The 14664-nt window shown below is 38.7% G+C and overlaps 1 protein-coding gene across 4 annotated transcripts in view; it reads left to right on the top strand.

The window, feature by feature from the left end:
* The window catches only part of KCNQ5 (potassium voltage-gated channel subfamily Q member 5), a 582471-nt gene that overhangs the window by 417954 nt on the left and 149853 nt on the right, over window positions 1-14664 (top strand). For all 4 annotated transcript variants that reach the window (XM_067702786.1, XM_067702785.1, XM_067702783.1 and 1 more), the window contains exon 3: window positions 13987-14113. In XM_067702786.1, coding sequence (XP_067558887.1) covers window positions 13987-14113 — 127 coding nt within the window. The remainder of the gene's footprint in view (window positions 1-13986; window positions 14114-14664) is intronic.

Raw genomic sequence — 14664 nt, 5'->3', positions numbered from 1 at the left:
GCAGAAACTAACACACCAGTGTAAAGCAGTTATACTCCAATAAAGATGTTAAAAAGAAAAAAAAAGCGAGAGAAAATGAGCTGATTGATCCTGAGGTACAGCAGCAAAGGCAGCAGAACCTGTGTCTCGGCTGCCCAGGAAAGGTCAGGAGAACTTCTTCCCAAATAGAAGTCATTTCAAATGAGCATAACAGATGTTTGTATTTTTAGCTGATTGGAAGATAAAATAAGGAGACCCATCCAAAGGGTCATTTGGAGCCATGAAACCAAAACACACTGAGCTCAGATCCAGTAACTGGACATGAAGAAGAATGTTTCCTCTTTGGAGGTGGCCCCACTGGGCTAGATGATGGGGAATGACTTTTTTTAATTGCATTTTTTGTGAGGTAATTGTAGGCCCACATGTAGTTGTAAGAAATAATATGAAGATATGCTATGTACACTTTACCCAGTTTCCCCAAATGATAACATTTTGTGAAACTATAGTGTAATATCATGACCAGGATAATAACACTGATACAATCCACAGATCTTATTCAGATTTCCCCAGTTTTGCGTGGGGTATTTATATGTGGACATGTATGTGTTTGTATGTTGGTATTTAGTTCTATACAATTTTAACACCTGTGGAGGCTCATATATCTCTGGTCACAGTTGACACCAAACAGTTCCATCACCACAGGATTTCTCAGGTCGTCCTTCAATAACTGCACCCACATGCTCCTTAGGGTGTCAGGATGGCCGGGTGGTCTAAGGCGCCAGACTCAAGCGAAGCTTCCCACATGCTCCTCTCACCCAAACACCCCTCCTCCCTCCGTCCCCGACTTCCAGCAACCTCTAAGCTGTTCTGCATTTCTAAAATTTTTCAGTTTAAAAATATTTTGTAGATGGAATAACATGGTATGTAACCTTTGGGATTGCCTTTTTCCCCTCAGCATAATGCCCCAGAGATTCATCCAGATTGTTGTGTGTGTCAATAGTTTGTTCATTTTAACTGTTGAGTAGTAGTCCACGATATGGATGAACCACAGCTTGTTTAACCATTCACGTGGTCAGGACATCTGGGCTGTTTCCGGGTTTTGGTCATTATGAATAAATCCACTATGAGCATTCGTGTACAGGTGTTTGTATAAACATAAGTTTTCATTTCTCTGGCATGAATGCCCAAGATTACAATTATTGAGTCATATAGTAACTGCATATTTAATTTTATAAGAAACTATCAAGCTGTTTTCCAGAGTGGCTACATCATTTTACATTCTCACCAACAATGCACAAGAAATCTAGTTTCTGCACATTCTCTCCAGCATTTTGTGTTGGCACTATTTTTAATTTTAGCTATTCTGATAGGTATATGGTGTTGTGTTTTAATTTGCATTTCCTACATGGCTGATGATGTTGAATATTTTTTCATGGGCTTGTTTCCCATCCATTTTCCTCTTTAGTGAAATGGCTGTTCATGTCTTTTGCTCATTTTCTAGTTGAATTGTTTTTTACTGTTGAGTTTTGAGAGTTTTAATATTTTCTAGATACTAGTACTTTGTCATATCTGTGCTTTGAGAATATTTTCTCTCAGTCTATAGTTTGTCTTTTCATCCTCTCTACTTTTTTTTTATTCTTATTAGTCATCCATTTTATACCCATCAGTGTATACATGTCAATCCCAATCACCCAATTCATCCCCCCCCACCCCCACCCCCACCACTTTCCCCCCTTGGTGTCCATACGTTTATTCTATACATCTGTGTCTCAATTTCTGCCCTGCGAACCAGTTCATCTGTACCATTTTCCTGGGTTCCACATATTTGCGTTAATATACGATATTTGTTTTTCTCTTTCTGACTTACTTCATTCTGTATAACAGTCTCTAGGTCCATTCACGTCTCTACAAATGACCCAATTTCGTTCCTTTTCATTGCTGAGTAATATTCCATTGTATATATGTGCCACAACTTCTTTATCCATTCGTCTGTTGATGGGCATTTAGGTTGCTTCCATGACCTGGCTGTTGTAAATACTGCTGCAGTGAACATTGAGGTGCATGTGTCTTTTTGAATTATGGTTTTCTCTGGGTATATGCTCAGTAGTGGGATTGCTGGGTCATATGGTAGTTCTATTTTTAGTTTTTTAAGGAAGCTCCATACTGTTCTCCATAGTGGCTGTATCAATTTACATTCCAACCAACAGTGCAAGAGGGTTCCCTTTTCTCCACACCCTCTCCAGCATTTGTTGCTGGTAGATTTTCTGATGATGCCCATTGTAACTGGTGTGAGGTGATACCTCATTGTAGTTTTGATTCACATTTCTCTAATAATTAGTGATGTTAAGCAGCTTTTCATGTGCTTCCTGGCCATCTGTATGTCTTCTTTGGAGAAATGTCTATTTAGGTCTTCTGCCCATTTTTGGATTGCGTTGTTTGTTTTTTTAATATTGAGCTACATGAGCTGTTTATATATTTTGAAGATTAATCCTTTGTCCATTGATTCGTTTGCAAATATTTTCTCCCATTCTGAGAGGTGTCTTTTCATCTTGTTTATGGTTTCCTTTGCTGTGCAAAAGCTTTTAAGTTTCATTAGGTCCCATTTGTTTATTTTTGTTTTTATTTCCATTATTCTAGGAGGTGGATCAAAAAAGATCTTGCTGTGATTTATGTCAAAGAGTGTTCTTCCTATGTTTTCCTCTAAGAGTTTTATAGTGTCCGGTCTTACCCTTAGGTCTCTAATCCATTTTGAGTTTATTTTTGTGTATAGTGTTAGGCAGTGTTCTAATTTCATTCTTTTACATGTAGCTGTCCAGTTTTCCCAGCACCACTTATTGAAGAGACTGTCTTTTCTCCATTGTATATCCTGCCTCCTTTGTAATAGATTAGTTGACCACAGGTGCATGAGTTTATTTCTGGGCTCTTTATCTTGTTCCATTGATCTGTATTTCTGTTTTGTGCCAGTACCATATTGTGTTGATTACTGTAGCTTTGTAGTATTGTCTGAAGTCTGGGAGCCTGATTCCTCCAGCTCCGCTTTTCTCCCTCAGGACTGCTTTGGCTAGTTGGAGTCTTTTGTGTCTCCATACAGATTTTAAGATTTTTTGTTCTAGTTCTGTAAAAAATGCCATTGGTAATTTGATAGGGATTCCATTGAATCTGTAGATTGCTTTGGGTAGTATAGTCATTTTCACAATATTGATTCTTCCAATCTAAGACCATGGTATATCTCTCCATCTGTTCGTATCATCCTTACTTTCTTTCATCAGTGTCTTATAGTTTTCTGCATACAGGTGTTTTGTCTCCCTAGGTAGGTTTATTCCTAGGTATTTTATTCTTATTTTTGCAATGGTAAATGGGAGTGTTTCCTTAATTTCTCTTTCAGATTTTTCATCGTTAGTATATACGAATGCAAGGGATTTCTGTGCATTAATTTTATACCCTGCAACTTTACCAAATTCATTGTAGTTTCATGGTATTTTCTGGTACCATCTTTAGGATTATCTATGTATGGTATCATGTCATCTGCAAACGGTGACAGTTTTACTTCTTTTCCAATTTGTATTGCTTTTATTTCTCTTTCTTCTCTGCTTGCCATGGCTAGGGCTTCCAAAACTATGTTGAATAATAGTGGTGATAGTGGACATCCTCGGCTTGTTCCTGATCTTAGAGGAAATGCTTTCAGTTTTTCACCATTGGGAATGATGTTTGCTGTGGGTTTGTCATATATGGCCTTTATTATGTTGAGGTAGGTTCCCTCTTTGCCCACTTTCTGGAGAGCTTTTATCATAAATGGGTGTTGAATTTTGTCAAAAGCTTTTTCTGCATCTATTGATATGATCATATGGTTTTTATTTTTCAATTAGTTAATATGGCTTATCATATTGATTGATTTGCATATATTGAAGAATCCTTGATCAAGTGGGATAAATCCCACTTGATCATGGTGTATGATGCTTTTAATGTGTTGTTGGATTTTCTTAGTATTTTGTTGAGGATTTTTGTATGTATATTCATCAGTGATATTGATCTGTAATTTTCTTTTTTTGAAGTATCTTTGTCTGGTTTTGATATCAGAGTGATGGTGGCCTCATAGAATGAGTTCGGGAGTGTTCTTTCCTCTGCAATTTTTTCGGAAGAGTTTGAGAAGGATGGGTGTTAGCTCTTCTCTAAATGTTTAATAGAATTCACCTGTGAAGCCATCTGGTCCTGGACTTTTGTTTGTTGGAAGATTTTTAATCACAGTTTCAATTTCATTACTTATGATTGGTCTGTTCATATTTTCTATTTCTTCCTAGTTCAGTCTTGGAAACTTATACCTTTCAAGAATTTGTCCATTTCTTCCAGGTTGTCCATTTTATTGGCATAGAGTTGCCTGTAGTAGTCTCTTAGGATGCTTTGTATTTCTGTGGTGTCTGTTGTAACTTCTCCTTTTTCATTTCCAATTTTATTGATTCGAGTTCTCTCCCACTTTTTCTTGATGAGTCTGACTAAAGGTTTATCAATTTTGTTTATCGTCTCAAAGGACCAACTTTTAGTTTTACTGATCTTTGCTATTGTTTTCTTTGTTTCTATTTCATTTATTTCTGCTCTGATCTTTATGATTTCTTTTCTTCTACTAACTTTATGTTGTTTGTTCTTCTTTCTCTAGTTCCTTTAGGTGTAAGGTTAGATTGTTTATTTGAGATGTTTCTTGTTTCTTGAGGTAGGCTTGTATAGCTATAAACTTCCCTCTTAGAACTGCTTTTGCTGCATCCCATAGGTTTTGGCTTGTCCTGTTTTCATTGTCATTTGTCTCTAGGTATTTTTTGATTTCCTCTTTGATTTCTTCAGTGATCTCTTGGTTATTTAGTTACGTATTGTTTACCCTCCATTTGTTTGTGTTTTTTATGTTTATTCCCTGTAATTCATTTCTAATCTCGTAGCATTGTGGTCAGAGAAGATGCTTGATATGATTTCAATTTTCTTAAATTTACTGAGGCTTGATTTGTGACCCAAGATGTGATCTATCCTGGAGAATGTTCCATGTACACTTGAGAAGAAAGTGTAATCTGCTGTTTTGGGATGGAATGTCCTATAAATATCAATTAAATCTTTTTGGTCTATTGTGTCATTTAAAGCTTGTGTTTCCTTATTAATTTTCATTTTGGATGATCTGTCCATTGCTGTAAGTGAGGTGTTAAAGTCCCCCACTATTACTGTGTTATTGTTGGTTTCCTTTTACAGCTGTTCACAGTTGCCTTATGTATTGAGGTGCTCCTCCGTTGGGTGCATATATTTATAATTGTTATACCTTCTTCTTGGATTGATCCCTTGATCATTATTTAGTGTCCTTCCTTGTCTCTTGTAAAATTCTTTATTTTAAAGTCTATTTTATCTGATGTGAGTATTGCTACTCCAGCTTTCTTTTGATTTCCATTTGCGTGGAATATCTTTTTCCATCCCTTTACTTTCAGTTTGTTTGTGTCCCTAGGTCTGAAGTGGGTCTCTTGTAGACAGCATATATATGTGTCTTGTTTTTGTATCCATTCAGCAAGCCTGTGTCTTTTGGTTGGAGCATTTCCTCCATTCACGTTTAAGGTAATTATCGATATGTATGTTCCTATGACCATTTTCTCAATTATGGGTTTGTTTTTGTAGGTCCTTTTCTTCTGTTGTGTTTCCCACTTAGAGAAGTTCCTTTAGCATTTGTTGTAGAGCTGGTTTGGTGGTGCTGAATTCTCTTAGCTTTTGCTTGTCTGTAAAGCTTTTGATTTCTCCATGGAACCTGAATGAGACCCTCGCCGGGTAGAGTAATCTTGGTTGTAGGTTCTTCCCTTTCCCCACTTGAAGTATATCATGCCACTCCCTTCTGGCTTGTAGAGTTTCTGCTGAGAAATCAGCTGTTAACCTTATGGGAGTTCCCTTCTATGCTATTTGTCATTTCTCTCTTGCTGCTTTCAATAATGTTTCTTTGTCTTTAATTTTTGCCAATTTGATTACTATGTGTTTCGGCGTGTTTCTCCTTGGGTTTATCCTGCCTGGGACTCTCTGCACTTCCTGGCTATTTCCTTTCCCATGTTAGGGAAGGTTTCAACTGTAATCTCTTCAAGTATTTTCTCAGGTCCTTTCTCTCTCTCTTCTCCTTCTGGGACCGCTATAATGCGAATGTTTTTGCGTTTAATGTTGTCCCAGAGGTCTCTTAGGCTGTCTTCATTTCTTTTCATTCTTTTTTTTTTTTCTTTTTGCAGCAGTGAATTCCACCATTCTGTCTTCCAGGTCACTTATCCATTCTTCTGCCTCAGGTATTCTGCTATTGATTTCTTCTAGTGTAGTTTTCATTTCAGTTGTTGTATTGTTCATCTCTCTTTGTTTGTTCTTTAATTCTTCTAGGTCTTTGTTAAACATTTCTTGCATCTATTCCATCTTTGCCTCCATTCTTTTTCCAAGGTCCTGGAACATCTTCACTATCATTATTCTGAATTCTTTTTCTGGAAGGTTGCCTATCTCCACTTCATTTAGTTGTTTTTGTGGGGTTTTATCTTGTTCCTTCATCTGATACATAGCCCTCTGCCTTGTCATTCCTGTCTGTCTTTCTGTGAATGTGGTTTTTGTTCCACAGGCTGCAGGATTGTAGTTCTTCTTGCTCCTGCTGTCTGCCCTCTGGTGGATGAGGCTATCTGTGGGGCTTGTGCAAGTTTCCTGATGGGAGGGACTGGTAGAGTCCCTGGGTAGAGCTGGGTGTTGCTCTGGTGGGCACAACTCAGTAAAACTTTAATCTGTTTGACTGCTGATGGGTGGGGCTGAGTTCCCTCCCTGTGGGTTGTTTGGTCTGAGGCGACCCAACACTGGAGCCTACCCAGGCTCTTTGGTGGGGCTAATGGCGGACTCTGGGAGGGCTCATGCCAAGTACTTCCCAGAACTTCTGCTGCCAGTGTTCTTGTCCTCATGGTGAGACAGAGCCACCCCCCACCTCTGCAGGAGACCCTCCAACACTAGCAGGTACGTCTGGTTCAGTCTCCCCTGGGGTCACTGCTCCTTCCCCTGGGTCCCGACACGCACACTACTTTGTGTGTGCCCTCCATGAGTGGAGTCTCTGTTTCCCACAGTCCCGTCGAAGTCCTGCAATCAAATCCCATCAGCCTTCAAAGTCTGATTCTCTAGGAATTCCTCCTCCCATTGCTGGACCCCCAGGTTTGGAAGCCTGACATGGGGCTCAGAACCCTCGCTCCTGGGGGTGGACTTCTGTGGTATAAGTGTTCTCCAGTCTGTGAGTCACCCAGCCAGCAGTTGTGAGATTTGATTTTATTGTGATTGCACCGCTCCTACCATCTCATAGTGGCTTCTCCTTTGTCTTTGGATGTGGGGTGTCTTTTTTGGTGAGTTCCAGTGTCTTCCTGTCAATGATTGTTCAGCAGTTAGTTGTGATTCTTGTGCTCTCGCAAGAGGGAGTAATCCTCTCTAATTTTGATGAAGTTCAATTTATCAATTTTTCCTTTCCTTACTTATGCTTTTGGTGTAAAGTCAAAGAACTCTTAGCTCAATTCCTAAAATTTTTCTCTTATGTTTTTTACTAAAAGTTGTATAGTTTTAACACTTAAGCCCATGATCCATTTTGAATCAATTTTTGTATAAAGTGTGAGATATAGATAGAGGTTCATTTTATTGTATATGGATGTCCAGTTGTCCCAGCACTGATTATTGAAGGGCTATTTCTTCTTCCTTTGAATTACTTATGTACCTTTATCAAATAATCCATTGAGCATGTTTGTCTGAGTGTATTTCTAGGTTCTCTGTTGTGCTCCATCATTCTCTATGTATCTGTCCCTCTGCCAAGACCACACAGTCCTGATTATTAGAGCTACATAGTGGGCCTTAATATCAGATACAGTGATTCCTCCCACTTCATTCTCTTTTTTCAGGATTATTTTTAGCTATTCTAGGGTCTGTGCCTTTCCACATCAACTTTAGAATAAGTTTCTTTATGTCTACAAAAAAAAAGAAAAAACTTGCTAGGAGTTTGATAGGAATTTCATTAAACCTACACATCAATTTGGGAAGAGCTGACATCCTTATTATGTTGAATCTTCCAATTCATGAACACGGTATTTCCATTTACTTAGGTCTCGTCTGCTTTCTTTAACCAACATTTTATAATTTTCAGCCTGCGTACCCTGTACAGGTTTGTTAAGTGCATAGCTAAACATTTAATTTCTTTGGAATGATCGTAAATAATTTTGTGCTTTTAATTTTGGCTTCCACATCCTTACTGTTAGTATGCAGACATCTGATTGGTTTTTGTATATTGATCTTGTATCTTGCAACCTTACTGAACTCACTGATTATTTCTAAGAGTCTTTTGGTAGATTCCTTGAGATTTTCTCTGTAGACAATCATGCATCTGCAAATATAGACTATTTTATGTCTGTCTTTCCAGTTGTATGCCTTTTATTTCTTTTACTTGCCTTATTGCAGTGACTATATTACACAACTATGTTGAATAAGAGTGATGAAGCTAACATCTTTCTGTGTTCTTGATTTTTGGAGAAAAGCTTTCAGTCTTTCATCATTATGTGTGACATTAGCTCTAAGGGTTTTGTAGATTCTATTTATCACTTTGAGATAGTAAACCTCTATTTCTGACTTTCTGAGAGTTTTTATCATGAATGGGAAAATTGAATATCCATATGCAGAAGAATGAAATTGGACCCTTATCTCACACCACATACAAAAGTCAACTCAAAATGGACGAAAGACTTAAACGTAAGGCCTGAAACTATAATACTATTAGAAGGAAATATAGGGAAGGAGCTTCTTTTTTTTTTTAATTTTTATTGAGTATAGTTGATTTACAACATTGTGTTAGTTTTAAGTGTACGGCAAAGTGAATCTATTATACATATACATATATCCACTCTTTTTAAGGCTCTTTTCCCATATAGGCCATTACAGAGTACTGAGTAGAGTTCCCTGTGCTATACAGTAGGTCCTTGTTGGTTATCTTATATATAGTAGTATGTATATGTCAATCCCAATTCTTCCAGTTTATCCCTCCCCACCCCCTTACCCCTGGGTAACCATAAGTTTATTTTCTACATCTGTAGCTCTATTTCTGTTCTAAGATAAGTTCATTTGTACCCTTTTTTTAGAGTCCACATATAAGTGATATCATGATACTTGTCTTTCTCTGTCTGACATAGAGAAGAAGCTTCTTGACATTGGTCTGGGCAATGGTTTTTTTTTTGTGTTTTAATTAAGGTACAGTTGATGTACAATATTATATAAATTTCAGGTGTACAACATAATGATTCACAGTTTTGAAGGTTATATTCCCTTTATAGTTATTATAAAATATTGGCTCTATTCCCTGTGTTGTACTATATATCCTGGTAGCTTATTTATTTTATACTTAGTAGTTTGTGCCTCTTAATCCCCTACCCCTATCTTGTCCCTCCCCGTATCCCTCTCCTCATTGGTAACCACTAGTTTGTTCTCTATATTGGTGAGTCTGTTTATTTTTATATCCACTAGTTAGTTTTATTTTTCAGATTCCACTCATAAGTGATATCATACAGGATTTGTCTTTTGGGTTTTTTTATATGACTCCAAAATCACCAAAAACAAAAATAAATACGTGGGATTGCATCTAACTTAAAATCTTCTGTACATAAAAGGAAATGATCAACAGAGTGAAGACACAACCTCTGGGATGGGAGAAGACATTTTCACACCAAACTTCTGATAAGAAGTTAATATCCAAACATATACGGACCTTCCATAACTCAATAGCAAAAAATAAAATAAAATAACCTGATTTAAAAATGGGCAACAGGTATTATGAAAAGGTGTCCAACATCACTAATCATCAGAAATGTAAATCAAAACCATGAAGATTGGGATTGACATATACACACTACTATGTGTAAAATAGATAACTAATAAGAACCTACTGTGTAGCACAGGCAGCTCTATTCAAAACTCTGTAATGACCTATACGGGAAAAGAATCTGAAAGAGTGGATATATGTACATGTATAACTGATTCACTTTGCTGTACACCTGAAACTAACACAACATTGTAAAGCAACTAAAAATTAATTAAGAAAAAAAAGCACAATGAGGTATCACCTCACATGTGTTAGAATGGCTGTTATCAAAAAGATAACAAGTGCTGGAGAGGGTGTGGAGAAAAGGGAACCCTCGTGCACTGTTGGTGGGAATGTAAATTGATGCAGCCACTACAAAGAACAGTATGGAGGTTCCTCAGGAAATTAAAAATAGAGCTACCAGCAACCCACTTCTGGTCCTATATCCAAAGGAAGTGAGGTCAGGATCTCAAAGAGATATCTGCACCCTCATGTTCATTGCAGCATTATTCACAATAGCCAAGATGTGGAAACAACCTTAGTGTCCATCAGTGGACAAACGAATAAAGGAGATGTGAGATAGATAGATAGGTAGACAGACAGAGACGGGAGTATTAGTCAGCCTTAAAAAAGAAATCCTGCCATTTGCAATAACATGGATGAATTGGGAGGACTTTATGCTAAGTGAAATAAGTCTGACAGAGAAACACAAATACTGCATGTTCTCACTTACATGTGGAATCTAAAAAGTCAAACTCATAAAAACAGAAAGTAGAATGATTGCCAGGGACTGGAAGGCGGGCAGGAAGGAGAGATACTGGACAAAGGGCACCAAGGTTCAATTATGCAGGATGAATAAGTCCTGGAGACCTAACATACAGCCTGGTGACTATAGTTAACAGTAGTGTTAGCGTGTCCTGGAAATTTGCTAAGCGATTAAATTTTAAGTGTTCTCACCAAAAAAAAAAAAAAAAAAAGTTACCTATGTGAGGTGATGGATATGTTAATTAGCTTGATTATGGTAAACATTTCACAATGTCTATGTACATCAAAACATCGCATGGTACAGCTCACATATACAGAACTTTTATTTGTCAATTATATCTCAACAAAGTGGGGAAATGAAAAAAGAGAAAAGGTGCTCTTCTCACAATTCCATTCCCCACCAGGTCTGACTGTCAGATTTGGAATCCTTTCCCCCCTCTTTCTCAATAGCACTTTGTTCCTTTTAATTGAAATAAGATGGAAATTTCAGGAAACAAAGAGACAGAATCTGGTCAAAGTGGTTTTCATGCTTTTGCTCCCAATCGAATCAGCTCAAGTCTTGGGAGGGAGCATCCCCACGTCCTATAGCTCTGGGCCTGAGGGAAATGCTGCACAGACACCTCCCTGCTGCTCACTCGGTGACCAGAGAGTTTGAGGTTATCGCTCACTAAGTCTAAAACCAGGCCCTCATAAAGAATACTAAGGAATGCTCTAGTAGGAGAGAATTCTGACCCTAGTCTTACTTCTCCGAGGCAGAAACTGTGACCCTGTAGTGAAATCCAATTACAACTTCCTCTTGCTTTATTTGGAAATGAAGGATTTTTCCAACATAATTAAAAAAAAAAATTGAAGAGGCAATATTCCTGAACAAGGGACCCTGAATAAAGAATTTGTAGATGTAATTTATCTGCCTCAGGATATGACATAGAAATGATGCAGTGAGGGCCTACCTTCCTAAAGTAATAGGACGTTACTTTATTCTAATATGCTTTATTCAGTATCTAAAGATTATTGGCCATACATTGGCTGGTAGCAGCTATTCCCATGAAAAAGTAAAATCATTCTACTGTAGTGCCAGTTGCTCAGGCCACATTTGGGATTTTCTTAGCTATCCCTGATGATAGGACCCCACAAGTGGAGTGCCAGACTTCCTGGCTCAAGTAGGAGGTGGCGGCCGGGATAAAATGGCCCTGCCATTAAATGTGCACTGGACACACGGCTGCTGGGCACCTGGGGCCTCAGCTCTGTATGAGGAAAGAGAAGGATTAAAACAAGCCTGGCCTCCCCAGGGTTCACTCCCAGCTCTTCCTAACGTGGCACTTCAGCCACCTTAATGAATGAATAAACTCAACTACCTGGATATATACTCAAAACTAAAAGCAAAACAAAACCAAACCCTGATATCATGAATGAGTGTGCGTTGGCCATGGCTTTAGTTATCTGCATAAAGCCATCTGCGGAGATTTAGCCCACGGGTAGTTTTAAGTCACTGTAAGTAAGCAGCCATGATATTGGAGATTTATTTCCCATGATGAGAAATATTTGTGGGTTATTTAGTGCAACATAACAGAAGGAGAGAATGATGTATCTCTACTAGGCATTTCAAAAGTGCAATATATCATCACATGCTCTAACTGAAGAAACAGACATTTGCCTGAAACTTGCAACAAAAATGCCATTTTTCTAAATTTGATAACAGTTTTTATCTTGGGACGTGGGAGGATGGGGAGTGGCTTAGGACTACTTTGTACACTCAACACGTCTGTGATGTTTAGAGACTTTAATAAAAACCATGTATCACTTTTAGAATTAAGCAGTTATAACAAAAATCAAGTAATAAATATTGTTGTACATCATAAATGCTGACTCAACCGTTGTTTAAAAACAAGAGAGAGATTTTAAAAAAAACAAAACAAGAGAGGGAATTTTTTTTTTCTTTTTTTTTGTGATACACGGGCCTCTCACTGCTGTGGCCTCTCCCGTTGCGGAGCACAGTCTCTGGACGTGCAGGCTCAGTGGCCATGGCTCACGGGCCCAGCCGCTCCGCAGCATGTGGGATCTTCCCGGACCGGGGCATGAACCCGTGTCCCCTGCATCGGCAGGCGGACTCCCAACCACTGCGCCACCAGGAAAGCCCAAGAGAGGGAAATATGTTTAAAGGAAAACAAATCAAATGTGATAAACTCAGTGCCTGCCCCTATAGAGGGGCAACAAGGTGACTGTGACAGGTCTGCTCCAGAGGTGCTTTCTTCTGACAGAGTCCGGTGGTTTCTCAGTCTGTGACCCACATTTAATGAGCCTCTTTAGTTGGCCTTCTCCAGGGTTCACTCACAACTCTTACTAGATAATCTCAAAGCCCTCCTGCTGGAGCAAGTGTTATTTTCAAGGCAGCTGTCACCAAAGGGCAGCCTAATAATTAACAAGCATCAGATCCAGAGGCTTCAGGTTCTCATTTCTGGCAAAGGATGTATGTGCCACACACAATAACACTGTCAAAACTTGCTGTCTTATAAGGAGATTTTGACGTCGTAACAAAAGAACTCAGTATCCTCCTAAATACTAACTTCTCTGAGAACAACTCTTAAGGGCTCAGGGATTATGTCACTCCTTGCAGCAAAATGAGGGTCTGTTTTCTGTAAAACTGTGAAGCTGTGTTTTCAGGGTTTGCTCTTTCATTTCAGATATTTCACGTTACCAGGTTCTAAGGTCAATTGCACTATACAGTCAGCTCTCCTTACCTGCAGGTTCCACATCCACAGATGCAACCAACCGTAGATCGAAATATTTGAAAAAAAATTCCAGAAAGTTCCAAGAAACAAAACTCGAACTGCATGCCAGCAACTATTTGCAAATCATTTACATTGTATTAGGTATTATAAGTAATCTAGAAATGACTTAAAGTATATGGAAGGATGTGTGTAGGTTTTATGTAAACACTACTCCATTTTATATAAGGGGCTTGAACATCTGAGGATTTTGGTGTCCATGGGGTCCTGGAACCAGTCTCGAGGGACTGTGTATTCCAGACAAGGGGATCCGTAATTCAGCCTGCATATTTAGAATTAAAACAGACTCCTAAACTTGCAAAACTTTAGAGACTTGAAGAGGAATAGCATTCCATGATAGGAAATACAATGTGCATGATAGGAAGTACAATAGCATTCCATGATAGGAAATACAATGTCCATGATAGGAAATACAATGTGCATGATAGGAAATACAATTCCGACGTTCTCCGGGTTTAGCTTGATTTGGAGAAAAGGCGATGTTAACTTCAGCCTTTAACAACCAGATATTTTAGATGAAGTGCCTGCATGTCCGGAAATATCCACAGAGCTTGCTGCTGTGGTTTGATCCGTAATACCTCTCTCTGACATGTGCCTCATTTGATGTTTTAGGAGTTTGTGATGATCGTTGTCTTTGGTTTGGAGTTCATCATTCGAATCTGGTCTGCAGGCTGCTGTTGCCGGTACAGAGGATGGCAAGGAAGACTGAGATTTGCCCGGAAGCCCTTCTGTGTTATAGGTGAATATCAAAGTCCTGGATACCTAGATTTATGCCACCGCATCCTTTTCTTCATCTGTTTCCGGTATCGCAGCATTTAGTTAATGTTAAAAGCTAACATTCATGGATTATTCACCATGGGCCAGCAATCTCGTGTTTTGAAAATGCTGACTCATTTAATCCTCTTCATAACATGATGAGGTAGGTATTTTTATTATCCCCATTTTAAGATGAAGAAATTGGGGCACAGAGAGGTGAAGTGAGTTGCTAAAAGTCATGGAGGTGGTTAGTGGTGGAGCTGGGATTTGAGCCAGATGGTCTGGCTCTAAAATACGCACTTGTGTCAGGTTAAGTTATGATGAAATACATGGTTCTCGAGTGTCGCCCTGAGTTTGGGAGCATTGGTTTCACTAAGTGTAAAGACCCCTTTTTGCTCTACAGTGTAAGCAGCACCCCTTCTATGCTCTTGCTCTGCTGGGGCGTATAAGTGTAGTTGTCCGGGTAAAGCCTGTTAATGAGCATGCCTCAAGAATAATTACAAGTATGTGTATGCACTGTAACTGTTAGACCTG

The sequence above is a fragment of the Pseudorca crassidens genome, chromosome 13 (genome assembly GCF_039906515.1).
Source record: "Pseudorca crassidens isolate mPseCra1 chromosome 13, mPseCra1.hap1, whole genome shotgun sequence".
NCBI classification, from domain to species: Eukaryota; Metazoa; Chordata; class Mammalia; order Artiodactyla; family Delphinidae; genus Pseudorca; species Pseudorca crassidens.
Note: the sequence above shows the minus strand (reverse complement) of the source record. Positions and strands in the feature narration are given on the sequence as shown.